General features: G+C 35.5%; 1 protein-coding gene across 1 annotated transcript in view; it reads left to right on the top strand.

Annotated features, from left to right (window-relative positions):
- CDH7 (cadherin 7) overlaps positions 1–17,119 on the top strand; it is a 71,224-nt gene that overhangs the window by 36,780 nt on the left and 17,325 nt on the right. The window contains exons 3-6 of the mRNA XM_041399282.1: positions 1,291–1,410; positions 3,685–3,852; positions 5,163–5,350; positions 16,832–17,085. Of these exons, the coding sequence (XP_041255216.1) occupies positions 1,291–1,410; positions 3,685–3,852; positions 5,163–5,350; positions 16,832–17,085 (730 nt within the window). The remainder of the gene's footprint in view (positions 1–1,290; positions 1,411–3,684; positions 3,853–5,162; positions 5,351–16,831; positions 17,086–17,119) is intronic.

Genomic DNA, 17,119 nt, shown 5'->3' with positions numbered 1-17,119 from the left:
GCTTTCTCCCATTTCCTGAAAATTCCAAGTAAAACTGACCAGTATACTATTTATTTTAACTTCACCCTGGACACTTGCTATTGCAGTTTGTTCTTAAAAAGTGATTTCAAGTCTTGCTGGTCTCATTTTCACATGTCAAAAACATGTCCTTTCAGGAAATGAACATTGTGTTTAGCAAATGCTTTTCTCTAATTGTATGTTTAAATAAAGTCAATGAAGCAATCTGATCCTCTCTTGAAGACCTTTATTGGGCATCTGATACAAATTGATCTGGGCCAAATTGATACAATATTAATTTGCAATCTCACCTCCAAATGGGTCCCTGGGCTGTTCGATGGAAGGTCTGAATGTTACAAACAATCTGCCAGTGAGAAAACATAATCTTTTCTGTCTATCAAAGGGTGGTGACCATGGCCAAGGCCCTGGATCCCAAGTGTTATTTTATTCTGCTCTCAGCATACACCATGAAAGCTGTTGCCTAGAACAAAACAAATGGGAAGTGACATGGAGAACATAATGAAGAGGAGATGGATGCAGCATGAGGTCCTCACAAAACATAACCTTCTTGTTAGCCAGTTTCAAATTTTTCTTTCTTATTCCTGTTAAAATAGAGATATTTTTTGCTCGAACAATCTTTACACAATAGATTACCAAAATTGATATTGCAGATATATTGAAGGAAATTAGTACTGAAGATTATTGAGGGAAATTACTGCTTTTTGAAGGAATTTAGAGACCACTTTCACCAGGTTTTCTCTGAGATGAGAAAGAAGCTCTTCAGCCATCTCTTTATGAAGCAGTAAATGTATAGGCTAACAATGATTTTGTGTACTTTTATCAAAATTTGTAAAACATTTATGTGTATGTATGTTTGAATTTCTAGTGAGTTATTACAATTTCAGGAACAGACATCTCTTAAAAGGAGAACCACTACTACTGTATTTCATACTCAAGCAGACTTCAGGCTTCACCATCATTAGTGAAATTTTGCTGACCTATCCTCCACCAGGAAGAGGCAGAGATGGAGAGGAGGGGCTAATGAGTGAGATAGTTTGTACTGCTGTGAGTCAGTGCTTGTGACTATTTGGGAAGATGGAATTCTGTAGTAGCTGATACTATCAGTTTACAAATAGAACTGGATACACTAAACAGAGTCAGCATGGAAATGATGAACTGTTGTGAAAAAGCCACCTCACACTGTTCCAGATATGTACTGGCACAGCATATAGAATAAGTGTAGTTCAGATTTTTCTATCTTTCATGTGCAACAGTTCCTCGAACATTTTACAGGTACCTCTGTGGTTCAAGTGACAGCCACGGATGCAGATGATCCTACTTATGGCAACAGTGCTCGAGTTGTTTACAGCATATTGCAAGGACAGCCTTACTTCTCTGTGGAGCCCAAAACAGGTAAATTTGCATAAACCCTTTGCAGTAATGCTGAGAAAAAGAGGAAAATGTGCATTAAGGCTTGCTAGGAAATTATTAATATGACCTCTTTGTTAATTAAATACATTCAGGTTTTGTTGATATTTTAATCTCTTATTGTATAGAATAGATTGCTAAAGCCACATGTCTGAGCTATGTAATAAACAGATTTTGCTGGAATATAATTGGTCTGCTGCCCATTTTCGTCTCTCTTATCAATGAACATTTTAAAATTCATTCAACATTTTTTTCAGATTTCAGAAGTATCTAATATCACATAGCCAGGTTCCATAAGAATAGATTTAAGGCTCAATTACTCTTCATTCTACTTTTCAAACTGAAGTTTTCTTGTGGAAAATTAATTCCTTCTTCGTTAATATGAGGAAGAAAACACTGTGCTTCTTATGCTTATTGGATATAATATTTTGCTGCCACTTTCAAAGCATATTGCTGGTGAAACTTTGTTTTTACAATTCTCTTGAAATTTTTTGAATATTTTTAAGCCACAACCAAATCCAACCTTTAATCCTCTGTTAGTTTAAAAAATATTGCCCGTTCTGCTGGATCATTTCATAATGCAGGAAAGTAGGTTTTTGGTCTGCTTATTTCAGTTTAGTGCTGGAGCCTTCACTTACTCCTACAAGGAGAAGAGTTATAATCTTCATTTTGGATGTAACCAAGATGAGACAAAAGAGAAAAAATATCACCCTTTTAATCATAAAAAATCTGTGATGTGAATCAGACCTGAGTCTCAATATTGTGACCAAAAAGTCACACTCTATTTAGCAATGTCTAAATTTGCAGAAATAACTACTATAATTATCTCCATATTGCAACAAATCCATGTTCAGCTGGGATATACAGCACTGTCCTTTTCCCTCCAATGAGTATGATTCATAGTGGTTTTCTCTCTGTTTCTCTTTCTCCCTCTCCATGTGTGCTTATGCACCACGTATGTTGTGATGATGGCTTCAGGCAGCCCTTGAACAGTAATGTGGTAGCTTCTGCTAAATAAAAATCTTGAAGAATTCAGACTGAAATGTTTGCACACATTTTCATCACTTCGATGTGATACTCAGTTTCCTGTGTGCATGACAGTTTGCTTCCAAATGATTGAGTAACTTTGCCTGGTAATTTAACTATGACAGAAAAACAAGCATGCCAGGAAAAGCAAGGTAGAAACAATAACACTAATAAACGGTATATTAATTGTATTTTTACATGTCTTGTAAAATGGGTGAAATAGTACCAGGCAGTCTGTTGGTGAAATAAATGTTTCAACCCAAAGGTGATTAATGACAAGTCCAACATTCATAAGGGAAAAAAGAAATAAAACTCTAAGCAAACATTCAACAAATAGCAGATGAAGAGATATGTGTCCCAATGTGCCTCTTCTTTATTTAGTTTGTTTATATTTCTTCTACTGCTGACACTAAGTGCTGGAGAAGCAAGCGGCTGCCTCTCTGGAAATCAGGGTTAGCAGCTGTATTATGTACTGGGCATGAAATATTAATAAAATCATCATATTTTGAGAAGGCATATTTATTTTTTGATGCATATCAACAGAGCAGAAAGAACGAAACAATGAATTTTCTTCTAGTTTTCATTTCATGTCAATTAATTACAAATTAATCAATTATGCAGATCATCATATGGACATAACAAAAACTATTTCAGGTATTTAAGTATTTCATTACTAAATTTAAAAAATCTCTTAATTATGCCAATTATTTAGAAGTGGATATTAGTAAACGCAATGTAGGGCAAAATATGATAATTTCATATATCCAAAAAGTGTGGCATGTTATCAGTATTGGCAAAAGTTAATGTCTTGAATGGGCATCCAAAAGATAGTGAACTGAATCTTGACCTTAGACTTTAAAAAAATGAATGCAGAATATTCTGTTCTTCTTAGCTCTAAAAGAGTGGGAAATCCAATACAGAAATTTACATCTTCCAGGGAAGGAAATGTTACTCAAGACATTTTAAAGACTAGTTCAGGGAGAAGATACTTGAAAAATGCAATCATGCAGTGCATTACCCACTAAATAAAAATTGGTGGGTTTGGTGACTATTTAAAATAAGCTTATGGTACATCAGTGCAACTCCTAGTCAAACCCTGTTCTATTAGTGTTGGAATTAATTCATTCCACTCTTGCTGCAATCACTGATCCGCTGTTCCTTTTGAAGGCAAACTCAGCTTTTACAGTAGCATTTTTTTGCTTGTGTGATCCTTGACACCTTGTCTTTCTGCAGGTGTTATCAAGACTGCCCTTCCAAATATGGACAGAGAGGCCAAGGACCAGTACCTGTTAGTTATCCAAGCAAAGGACATGGTTGGGCAGAATGGGGGATTGTCAGGGACTACATCTGTAACTGTCACCCTGACTGACGTTAACGACAACCCGCCCCGCTTTCCACGCAGTAAGTTACTTTGTAAATATGTGACTCTTAATATCATTCCTAAACACTGCTATTTTCTTTACACACTGTGCTATTTCTAAACAAAAAGTGCTTATTTTCCATGTTCTTTGTTAAACACTGACTGCAAGACTCTATTACTATTATTATTATTATTATTATTATTATTATTATTATTATTATTATTATTATTTAGTAAGTGTTGTTTTTCTTTGTCTCATGCATACCAGATCAGTTGAAATGGTGTACAGCAGCAGGGACATTTATCCATGTATTAATGTGAATAAATAAACAAAAAAAAATAGATCCTAACACATATTTAGGTCTTTCCACCTAGGCTTCAGAATTCTTTAATCCTTCATATTCCTTTGGCATTGTCATGTGCTTACAGTGTTTCTTAAAGAGTTATATACCAAAGAGCTGGGTAGTCACCTTCCCTCCATTTGATTTCTTTGACCAAGGTGGCTTTCATCCTAATCTAAAGAAAGGAGCACCTAAAGAAAGGAGTTGTATGTTCAAACTAGAAGAGCTCAGTTTATTCATAGTGTTCTGTCTGGGGTCCTTTTTTATTAATTAAAAAAAAAAAAAAAACAAAAAACATGGTAACATAGAAAGTAATGTGAAGGATATATTCATGTCAGCTCCAGCCTCACCTCCAACAATGGAAAAAATAGATCTGTACATAATAGTTTTCCTGTTATTTCAAGCCACCAACTGCTTGAAATAATAATAGAATAACTGAAGTGGTTTTTGAAGGTGAGGGTGTTATTGGCTACAGAATGCACTCTGATAGCCTTTTGACAGCATATATATCATTTTGTGCTTGAATAAAAAAAGATAGAATTCTCAAGATAGTGCACTTACCATTAAAGAAATGAATATATATTAGTTTCTAGTGATATTCAGGTTGTGAACTGCCTAATCAAGATATAAATTATAGAATAATAAGTTTTTATATTGATATTATTTTACTTACTTGCTTTTCTTTCCTCCTTTCTGGTAAACAAAGTAAAACTGCATTATCAGGGACTCACATAATGATTTGCATTTAAGTTGTGAATTTTGTTTTTGCATCTTTGCTTTGTACTTCTCTTGTCATATGAAAAAGGTATGCTTGTTTACTTAGAGTCTATCACAAAGAAAACCTAGCAAAAAGGGCGATTCTGTTTCAAAACTGAAGAATCTTTTCTTGTAGCCTGAGTAAATGGTCAGGCACATGATTTTAAGGAATGTAGATTTAAGAAAGCTAGATTTTTGTATTTGGCTTTCAGTCCCAGAAGACTCTGAATTCATTAAATTTTTAAATTTTGCAGGATCATATCAGTATAATGTCCCAGAGTCTTTGCCAGTGGCTTCTGTGGTGGCCAGAATAAAAGCTGCAGATGCAGATGTTGGACCTAATGCTGAAATGGAGTACAAGATTGTGGATGGTGATGGTTTGGGAGTATTCAAAGTTTCTGTTGACAAAGACACCCAGGAAGGAATCATAACTATTCAGAAGGTGAGTCTGATTTTACCCACTGATTCTGTTTGGAACTCTTCAAGATGGGGGCAGGTAATGAGAGCATGAGCTTTTGCTTTTGAGAGCCTTTTTTTGCGGTAAATGTTTCCATTGGTGTATTTCATCTTCACTTGACTGTGTGATTTTGAGGTTTTTAATGGTTTATGCTGAAAAATATTCTGCATTTTCTTTGACAAGACCTGTATTTTTGTGAGGTGTATGCTTTAAAGCACTGCATTTGAATGGGAATCTAAACTTTAGTCTCATTTGTCTTTGTATGAAATAGTAGAAAGTGTGAAAATATATCTTGCAGCAAAAATGGAAGCTCCAAATAAAAAATGGATCCTGAAATTAACTTTAAAAATAATTACCTAGATGTCTTTAGCTGAGGTGGTACTATTCAGAAAGCACACATTATTAATTTAAAATTATATAACAGTAAAAGTAGTAGGTCTACAAGACCATGTATTATTAAAAATATTATTTAGAAAAATCCTGAAAAATTTAAATAAGTATCTTTTTTCATAGCTTCCTACATGTGCAGTTAGAAAGCATTATGAAATTGATAAATCATGTTGATATAAAATTATTAAAACTAAGCTTTCTCACATTGTTACAACACATTTTAGACTACCCTTTTAAAAAATAAAAATGTGCTGAAATATTTTTCAAGAAAATTTAAATTTTTTGAACAGTATAGAAATAAAGAAATAAAACATCCTAGAAGAACCTCTCCTATAATTTCCTCCTCTTAATGTATGAATGCTTGGCAAGTCCCTGTGACCTTTGTTATGAAAAGGGTGGTATTTCACGGCCTGGGTTTCCCACCCAGAGCTCAGCCTGCTGATCCCACTGCAGCTGCTCACCCAGCTACCTACGCTGAATGGATTCCTTAAGAATTTAATATCCTTAAAGTGTAGTAATGACTTGGCATTTTGGAATGCACGTTTCCAAACAAGGACCTATGTTTGTATTTAGTATTATTCCATAATAATGGAAAAATTCCATATTTTTCTTCCCTATGTAGTATTTAATCTTCATAAACTTCACCTGTCGGCTGGGGTGCTTTTTTGTCTTGTTGTGTTGGGTTTTTTTCCCTTCTCTGGTGTATCAATTTCTTCTTCTAGCAATATAAATCTTTAGTTATATTTCTCTTTGAAAGAAGTTAAGTGTGCAAGATGTTGCAGAGCAATGGGCTAACTCTCTGATGCCCTTAACACTTGTTGAGAGCTGGTAATCATCCATAGATGTCACAACAAATGAAGTATGTTCACCCTTGAAAGATCATAATATGTGTATTGTGAATCTTTTTTCAAGGAAAAAACATCCATCTTAGACTTTTTACAAAATGTACTTCTGCTTAGCACATTTGAAATACAAGTGATGAAAAGTTAGTAGTCTTTTTGTTCAACAGCCAAATTCAGTGTGGCTTCTTCAGTTTGCTCATTTAAAGTTTTTGGGCAAGGATTTGGGAGAAATGTGCCTATCCTAGAGGGAGAACATTTACCAGTGCCACAATGAGCAACACTGAATCAGTCAGGATCTTCAGTGATCCAATATGAGAACTGGTGAGTTAATTTCCTTTTTTTTTTTTAGTATGATTTCGTAGTCATGGTATTTGTTCCTGGAGTATCCTGATTTCAGTGCTATGCAGTGGACCAAATAATTGATATTTGTTATTTCTATAATTATTTTAACTAGGGAGCTGAACTGGACTTTTCACTACTGAATATTTGTCCAGAGAAATGCTCTATGAAATAGCTGTTAGAATACATCAAAAGGGTACAAATTTTTGACACAATCAAATGGTCTAATCTGCTAATATATTTTGACACAAGAATTCAGACTTCTTTCTTTGCAGTGTTAGACCTTTTCTCTAATTTTCCTACTACTTTTGACTTTTCCTCTGTGTGGTAGGTAGTCTTTGGCTAGTGCAAGGTGCCCACCAAGCCAGTCTATCACCCCCTCTTCAGCAGGACAGTGTGATAAAATAAGATGGACAAAACCTTGTGGTTCAAGATAAGAGCAGTTTATGAAAGCAAAACTGAAGGTCACATGCGTGCCAAGCAGTGCAAAAAACCAGAAGATCTTATTCCTTATGGAAATGCCCGGCTGCTTCCTGGGAAGCAGGGCTTCAGTTCAAATAGCAGTTGCTTCACAAGGCAAAGGTTGTAAATAAGAAATGCCCACTCCCCCACTCCAATCCCCACCTTTCTTTTAGGTTTTATGTCTGAGCAGACACCCTATGGCATGGAATGTCTCTTTGGTCCATTTGGGTCCATTGTTCTGGCTGTGCTTCCTCCCAAGATCTCGCCCATCTGTGTGGGAAATGTTGGAGAGAAGCGCTGATGCTGTGCCAGCAGTGCTTGGCAGTAGCCAAAAACTGGCATGTTGTCAATACCTTTTCAACTACCAATGCAAAGCACAGCACTGTTCTGCTGTGAGGAAAATTGACTATCCTTCACCAAATCCTGACATACCCAAAGGTGATTTCCCACGCTGAGGGCCACCTCCCGAACCTCAGGATGTCCTTAGCTTTTCATTTTGACTCCAGGGAACTTCGTACTTTGCCCAGTGCCGAAAGACCCTCCCTGCCAGCCTTGTAGAGAACATTGTCTAGGATAGAAGTGAGGAACAGAAGCACAGTGCCTATCAGGCAACTGCACTGCCTTCTGGACAATAAATTGAATTAAAGACCATTATTAATAACTGCGTATGCAGGTTAAGTAGGTATCAATCACTGAACCTTACCTGCCAGATCACTATGGAGTCAGGTTATCTCTGCATGATAATGCAGGCTTGTTAGTAAGAAGTCAGGGAAGAAATTAAGTTTGTAGCCTGAAATCTGCCTGAAAATTTTACTGTCCAGCACATGATGTTCTGTACTCCTCTGAGTGCAATTACCTTTCTCCTTTTCATGCCCTAAAATCAGCTGCGGCATTGAGAAACAGCTCAGCCTCAAAATGCGTGCCTATCCTTTTCAACTGCTGATTATTGATATGCTCAGATGTCAGGTTTGTGTACACATCAGGCAGTAAAATGCCAAGGCAAAGACTTATGAAAAGGCGCACTTTGGTTCTAAATGCAAATGGGTGCTTTAGTTTTGCGTACTTCTGCTGCAATTGTACATAAAGCTCAGCAGGCTGGGCATGAAAATCACCGGCAGTAACTGAGCAGCTGAAGGCACTTCTCCATTCATTTTTGTGCTGGGTGTTGTTGGAGAAAGTTTGGCACCTGGTTATCCGAGTTCCACATACAAGCTGAGGATTTTGCACTCTGTTTTTAGAAGGATAACCACTTCAAGACAACTTTGAAAGTTGACTTCCTCGAAACTAACACTTTTTCTAACACATAAGTAGCATTAAATTCTAAAAAAAGAGAGTTTTTGTAAGAAAGAAAAGAAAACTGCAGGAAGAGAAGTGAGATTTAAGAAATCACCATGTAAAGATAGATTTTTATGTTCTTTTTATTTTTATTCCACAACACTCATTTTATGGAATATTAAAGAAAAATGCCCAGGGATGAGAAATAATTGCAGGAAAATGATCTTGTTTGAAACAGAGAAACACCAAGTACCGTGATATTAGAATGAGAGAAGTGTTACATGGTTAAGTGTATCTCAGGATTACTGGTGAACAGATTTGGGTGTATTTAATTTTTTGTTTTGGATTGTTTTCCATGCCTATTTCTTCTCTGTACCCTGCAACAAATAGACTTCCTAACATCGCGAGTCAGCGGGGGGGGAAAAAAAGTGTTTTTACTATTGATAGTGATTTTCCTTGAAATATATGAAGTGTATTCCTTCCTTTATATTTTTTTCTGCCTTGCTGTAAACCCAGATATCTGGCTTGCACAGTTTATTCAGGCTGGATTTTTCTCCTAACACTGTGAGAAGAGTGCTGTGTTCTGAATAGTAGTGGTAGTTCTGCTCACAGTTCTTACAGCCATGGCAGGACTAGGGATTACATGTTCCTGAACATGCTAGTACTGTTCCTGCCTAGTGCCTAATGTGAGTGTAGATTAACTACTAGACTAAACTTCAGCTCAAAATAACATTGTGGCAATAGTCTGGCTCTCCTGTAATTTCTCCCTTGACCATATGGAAGCAGACAAGGGAAGAATGCTTTCTCTGTGTCGCTATCCACTTGGTCTGTCCTTTCCAAGAGTAAAGAGTAGGATTGTACTACACCTTATGCAGATACAACCAAGAAGTATGTGTGCTTCTATCACTGTTGAGTTTTTGCAGCTGTATGGGTTTTCACATACTTGTCACACCTTATTTTATTTTTATAATTTTATTTTTTATTTGTTTTTTATTTTATCAGTTAGGATACTTGAATCAAAATTAAATGAATGAGATAAGTAGTTCACGTATTTCAGGAAGTTGCTTAAGTTCCTTTGAAACAAAAAAACCACCACCCCCCACCAAATAAAAACCAAACCCAAATAAACCAATCAAACAAAAACAAATAGACAAAAAAACCTCTCACACAACATTTTAAAATATTTGGAACAAGGCCTGATTTTTTTCATTAATTTATGGCTTACATAGTGACAGTAGGTTATGTTTGGGTAGAATTGGTTTTTGTAAGATTAGAGAAGCTAAAAGTTCATCTAATGACAGAAGCCAGTAAAACAGTGTTGAACCATTGACTTGGTTATTGACACTACAAAAAATAATCTACTGTCTTCTGCAATACATTAACCAATTTCATATGCAAAACATGTATCCAGGATGTATCTACAATGGTATATAAAAGTGTGTAAATCAATTTTAGGCTATTTTCAGCTATTTCATTACCTGAAATAGGATATGAAAATTTCTAGAAGACAAACTTTGACTTTCTTTTTCTTTGTCTTTCCTCTTTCTTCAGAAGTTGTTATAAATGACAAGTGAATGAGACCCATAAGTAATATTCTCAGCTTAGACGAAGGGTGGGAAAGAAGTGGGAAAGCTAATAAGGGTCTTTTGCTGTAACCTACTATATTCATACAATTTGTTGCCTAGCAGTTTCAAGTCCCTGTGGAAATCTTTCTATTTCTTTATTTACTTTCTTTCTCTTTTGTTAAATAATGCAAAAAAATAAATGAAAATTCTCACTTGTCAAATGAAACAAAAGAAATATTTCTTATTTTTATCCTGTTCGGAGCAGCTCATGCTACAATTCTGATGTTGCGAATAATGTGAGTTTGGCTAATCTCTGCACTGTAGCACAGACTCTGTGGTAATTCAAAAAACAGGGCAGGATAGAAGAGAATAGAATCATAAGATAACATCATTAAGGTTGGAAGAGACCTCGAAATTCATCAAGTCCAGTCTTTGATCAAACACCATCATGTCAGTTAAACTATAGTTGCACATCCAGTCATTTCTTGAACACTTCTGGGGATGATGATCCCCTGGGCAGTCTGTTTCTATGCTTAAGTACCCTTTCAGTGAAAAACAGTCTTTGTGATGTCCAGCCTGAACCTTTACCTGTCACATCTTGTAGCTGTGTTGTCTTGTGCTATCCCTAGTTATCTGGGAGAAGAGGCTGACCCCCATCTCATGACAATCTCTTTTTAGGCGGTATAGAAAATAATGTTCCCTCTGAGCCTCCTTTTCTCCAGGCTAAACAACCCCAGTTCCTTCAGCCACTCCTTACACAACTTATTGTCTAGACCCTTCATCAACTCCATTGCCCTTCTCCCTACACTCCAACACTTCCTGAATGGGGGTCCAAAACTGGACACAAGACTCAAGGAGTGGTCTCACCTGTGCCAAGTACAGGGGGGCAGTTGCTGCCCTTGTCCCTCTAGACACACTGGTTTGGGTAGCAGCCATTGGCCTTCTGAGACACGTGGGCACACACTGGCTCATTATCAGCATTCCTAGGTTCTTTCCCGATGGGCAGTTTTCCAGCCACTCTGCCCCCAGATGGTAGCGCTGCAGGGGTTGTTGTCACTCAGGTGCAGAACCCTGCGCTTTTGTTGTTGCACTGACCTCAGCCCATTGATCCAGCCTGTCCAGCTGCCTCTGCAGAGCCTTCCTGCCCTCCAGCAGATCAACGCTCCCACCCAACTTAGTGCTGTTTGCAAATTTACTGAGGTGCGCTCAATCCCCCTATCCAAATTATTTATAGATATTAAACAGGACTGGACTGAACACTGGTGATTGGATGGCAACTGAATGTGACTCCATTTACTACCAACTCTCTGAGCCTGGCCAGTTTTCAACTCAGTGAAGAGTGCACAGGTCAAAGCCATGGGCTGCCAATTCCAAAGTAAAACTAAACTAGATGTGTAAGTTGCCTTTAAGCTGGATTTTGGAAAACATCCATTTTATGTGATCTTTTCAGAAAAAAAAAAAAAAAGGAAAAAAAAAGGGTTGTAGAGTTTATGAAAAGGAATGAGGCATTTATATTTCTTAGAAGTATCTCAAAATTTTTTCTTCGTTCACACTGTGACTCAGTTCTCCATCTGTAGAGTAGGATCAATTCCTTCCTGTGGTTTCATTTGTAATTTCCATACTTCTATCAATGCTCCGTTAGTAAGGACTCAGTTCATTTGCATAACTCAATTTCACAGTGGTGAGGGTGTTTGGAGAAAAAGCGTAATTTTTCTGCATATATTGGAGTTTTAAAAAATGTGTCAGATTTTCCTCTGCAGTACAAATCTTAGAATTGAAGAAACATTTATGGAAGCAAATGATGATTCAGTCACTTAATACAACAGATTCTGAAGTGTCCATGAAAAGCTATCTATGTACAATTTTGAAGTGAATTCGTCTTAATTTTTGACAGAATCAAATTGTAACACACATGAATAGAGTTTTGGCTTTGCTTTCCAAGAAAAGTATATACACAAACCCTTATTTCTTGTGGTTTCCAAGGCACTATTCCTAGAAATAGTGTACTAAAAAAGCATCATTTAAGTACAGATCTTACTTACATCCACAAAGTTGCAGGCTAAAGTTAGACTTCAGTAATATTAATAGCTTAGTAGAAAAATATCTATAGATAAAAACATGATGCTCTGTATCCACCTACACTTTTATCAAATATTTGGTACTTAAAGTAGTTATGATAATTTAATAATTAAAAAAAAGGCTGTAAGGTATATTTTATTTTATGTATCATATGTGACTTTTTGAAATGTTACGAGACATGATTCAAGCCATTTGGAAGTCTGTGGAGAGATTTTAGTGGATTAAAGGGAGGGAGAATAAAAGACCAAAGACCCCTAAATACTCTGCAGAGTGAGGGTTGCAAAGTATTACTGCAGAAGGTGACAAGCACTAAGATTTCCCATGGCAGAGTTCTTGCTCACTTTGCCTTCATTTTTACCCTCAATACACAGCTCCACCACAATATCACTAAATGGTGTGCATGTTAAAGGGAAAAAATAATGTTCTAAAGTACTTTCTCATAGAAATTGACTGCTAAGAGATTATTTTAAAACCTGAGTTCATTCTAAAAGAAATATTGGTAATTATAAAATGGGGATGGGGGAAGGAGAGGGTTTATGCATAAGCTTTTGAGTGAAGAGCTATCTTTCCATTATTGTTAACATTTCTCTTTTTTTTTTTAGCTAGAAATTTTCCTTTCAATTCTGTATCAGAGTTTACAATGTAAGAACTTGAAGCTTCCCTGGTTCCTTTGAGAGATTGTGCGCATTTGTTTGCTGTACTGGAGTTTTCAATATAATACCTCAACTGGGCTTAAAAATGGGATTTTCACCTCTGAAAAGTACATTATTACAAAGTTAACATGCAATAAAAATGAACATTATATAAATGGACTTTCTGTGAGTTATAACTTTATATCCAGCCTCTCTAAAATAGAAGACTTGTTTTGCAATTTCCTTCAGAGAGGATAAAATTCTTACCCCTTAAAAGGAAAAGAAAGAAAAAAAGAGACAGACCTCACAAAAGCAAAGATATGGATCTTGCACGGGATATAATCAGATAATATTAATGCACAGATATTAATGAAGCTGTTAAGCTCTATTCACTGTACTGAAGGACTGAGGTATATGTTGTCCATTTAACCTTCACCATTGATGTAGTGATTTGCAGTCTGTTAACTTAGTGTTTCATCATTGGAATCTTGTGCTTTTGTTATAGCTGGAAATAATGAAGGCATGATCTAAAAGCCATTTATATAATGCTCTCTGTATAACAGACACCAATGATAATTAGATAAGAAGAAATGAAAAAAAATCTTTTCAGGTCACTTTCTCTGTCTTTCATGTGTATAGCATGAAATTTCTTCATTATATTATCTAAGAAATGTTGAAATATTTATGCCAGTTCAAGAGCTCTTGCACATTAATAATATCTTAGATATTTTGTTTGCTTTTCCCAGATTATATTCTGCCTCAAACTGTGATTGATACCTCTGTATTCCCCGCTGGCTCTGAGGCTGTATATCTCAGAGCAACAGATTGAGGATAATGACTGTAGCTTTTGTAAACGTTGCCACACCCCACAGAAGACAGGCACTGCTAGAAAGAGCTGAAAATAACATTATTGCCACTGCAATAAAATCACTTGATATTGTAAAATCCTTTTGTTCATCCATAATTACCCTCTACTGTATATGAACATAGATTCAATTTTTAAAATTTATTTATTTATTTTTCATTAACAAGGATCCTTATCTATTTTGAATGCTGCCAGAAGCATTGGGTACCAGAATATATCTGAGGGAATCCTACAGAAGGATTCATGTTGCTAAGAACAGATGTTTACTTCTTTCAGTTACTGAAATTCCCTTACTAGTGACTGGTGAAAAACAGGCATTCACCAGCTGATAGCTTTCCTGGAAGAATTTTGCTACAATCACACTAAGGACCATATGGTGGCTTTCTCAGATGTACATAGCTCTGTTAGAGATGGTTGAACATGCACTTAGTAAGTAAGACTGCTTAGAATACATATCTGCACCACTGTTAGTTTTTCATCCTTTTCTGTGAGGAAATACTTTACTCATGAGTGTGTATTTTTGGTGAATTCCCTATTAGTGTAACACTCCTACAGGATACACATTCATATAAAAAAACACTTTGTTATGATTTCAGTTAATAAAGATCTAAAGTAATCTTCTTTAATCAATATAGAGACATGGGAGTGTCTTAAAATAATTTAAATAGTATTTATTTTTTGTTGTGCTAGACTATTAAAACAAAATTTAAATTTATATAATTTTTCCAATTATATATACAATATAAATTTTGTATATTAAATCAGAAATTTCATAATTCTTTTTACTTTGAAGGACTATGCTGTTAACATTAGTGTATCAGAAGAAGCTATGTTTTCTGCAGTCTCATGATAAGTTTCCATGTGTTTAATTAGGTATCACTGTAATCTCAATCACACAATTTCAACAGATACTATGAAGATAAATTAGCTTTCCTTTCCCCACTACATATTTCTGAACATTCTGACTGAAAATATACTGTTTGCAAAAGGGTCAGTGTTTTTGTTTATTGAGGGGGAGTTTTGGTTTTAGTGGTTTTTTTTTGTTTGTTTGGGGTTTTTTTTTGTTTTTTGTTTTTGTTTTTTAGTTCAACAAATGTTAGCCCTTTGCCTTTCACATTTTTCAGGGTATCATTTTGCTATTTATTACTCTGTTTCTCCAGGTTATAATTTTTTAATTAATAGTTTGCTTTTATTAGATATTGCAATGTCTTAAGATGTCTTAAGAGTTTGTCCACTCTTTAACCTTGCTGCTCATCTGGTTATATCACTTGCCTAATTGTTATCACCACAGAATGAAGTTTCTGAGGCATTTTTCATCATTCCAACATCACATTGCATTTGCATTATGGCTATGAGGTTGTTTCATAACACATGTATTGTCCTTTAAATATAAAACCAAAGTGAAAAAAAAACCCCAACCTATTAAACATGCTTTACTAATGAATACTGACCAGTTGTATCCAATACAGGGAGCAGTATCCAGACAAACTTTCTATTTCAGCATATCTGTTTTCCAAGAACTGTTGGTACTGCAGCTTTGATTCAATGCAAGAAGTAAGTGCTTGCATAATATGAGAATCACAAGTATTCCCATTTGGAGAAGCCTTTTGCTGCCACACAGAGTTTGTAAAAGTTCAGTGCTTTTCTGAGTGTGTTGTGCTGCAGTTCATTTTTCATGTTTAAATCTAGACTCTTCGCAGCTGTATTATCGCATCAACATAATCGCTAACTTTAAGATGCTCATTTGGGATTTATCCGACTGTAACTAGATGGAGAACTTAGGCCCTTGTAGGTCAACAGATGTGTGTTTCACCTCTGCTGCTCCTCTGAGTGAATACTGGAATGTTTTGCAGATGCTGGAGGATTAATTTGCAAGCACATCTCAGATCCCTGTGATGTATTCAGTAGCAGAACTGCAGAAAAACATTTTTAATCTGTTTTGTACACTTGGAATTATAGTTTGAAGACATAGTTGAATAACCAGACTGCAGCTTTAGAAGTGCTTTGGTATTTTGCTGTTGTTTTTCAATTAAACTTGGAATTACAAAAGAATAGTTAGGTGGATGTTTGGTGCAAGCTGACAAACTAAGACTAGATACAGGGTAAAAAATTCTAATACTAATTTCATGTTTTCTTTTAAAATTATTTCCTCAAATAAAATTTTCTTCTTTCTGAAGAATCTGCATATCCTCAGATCAGAGATGTCTCAATTGTTGTGGGGGGCAGTTTTTTATTCTAATACAGTATTTATTTGAAAAGAAACTTTACTTCTATTGAAGAAAATTAAAGGAAGAAGGAAAGTATTAATATATACCTATATATATATATATATATACATATATACTGAAGGAAGGTATTAAAAATTACATACATTTTGCTTAATAAGCAAATCAAACCAAAACAATCTCCAGACTTCATCTCAGTACAAAATATTGTTGTATAAACAGTGTAATTTAAGTCATTGCCACATTTTCTACACAAATTTATAAGACCTTGGAGAAAAGATTGCTTATTCAATCCAAATACTATGCAAACGTCAATAAATTCAAAATAAATTTAAGACAGAAGAGGTGTTTTCACCTCTAAGTAATCTGCAAAGATTATACTGAGTTTTTTTATCCGGGTAGTATGTCACATGGTATTTGCCATGAGATTAGATAAATATTAATAAGACAAAAAAAATATTAATTCACAATGGTGAAATAATCAGTGAGAATCTGGTCCTCACAGAAGTTGCAGAAAGTTTTTGCAATTATCTTATAAATTTTTTTCACTCACAAGGTAGAACTATCTTTATTGCTTAAGTCATTACAGAATATTCACTAGTGAGACACTGCAAATAGTGATTTGAGAAAGCTAAAAAATTAATCATCAACTATGGTTTGTCAGTCAAAAGTGATGGTTGTATAAAAATGGCAAAAGCGTTTTCATTTTATACTTACTGAAAGTTTTAAGCAAAACAGTTTTGCACCAAAATCACTGAATAATAAAATTTCCAAATAATTTTGCCTGTATAGGAGCTGGATTTTGAAGCTAAGACAAGCTATACCTTGAGGATAGAAGCAGCCAATATGCATGTTGATCCTCGTTTCCTGAGTCTGGGGCCCTTCAGTGATATGACAACAGTGAAGATAATTGTAGAGGATGTTGATGAGCCTCCTGTGTTTACCTCACGTCTGTACTCCATGGTGGTGTCTGAAGCAGCAAAGGTTGGCACTATCATTGGAACTGTAGCAGCCCATGATCCTGATGCCTCAAATAGTCCTGTCAGGTAATTCCAAGAGTTCTTGGTCATTTATTCAGCT

Source organism: Onychostruthus taczanowskii, unplaced genomic scaffold, assembly GCF_017590055.1.
Source record: "Onychostruthus taczanowskii isolate IOZ18803 unplaced genomic scaffold, ASM1759005v1 scaffold16, whole genome shotgun sequence".
Lineage (NCBI taxonomy): Eukaryota > Metazoa > Chordata > Aves > Passeriformes > Passeridae > Onychostruthus > Onychostruthus taczanowskii.
The sequence above is the reverse complement of the archived record's forward strand: the minus strand, read 5'-3'. Positions and strand labels throughout refer to the sequence as shown.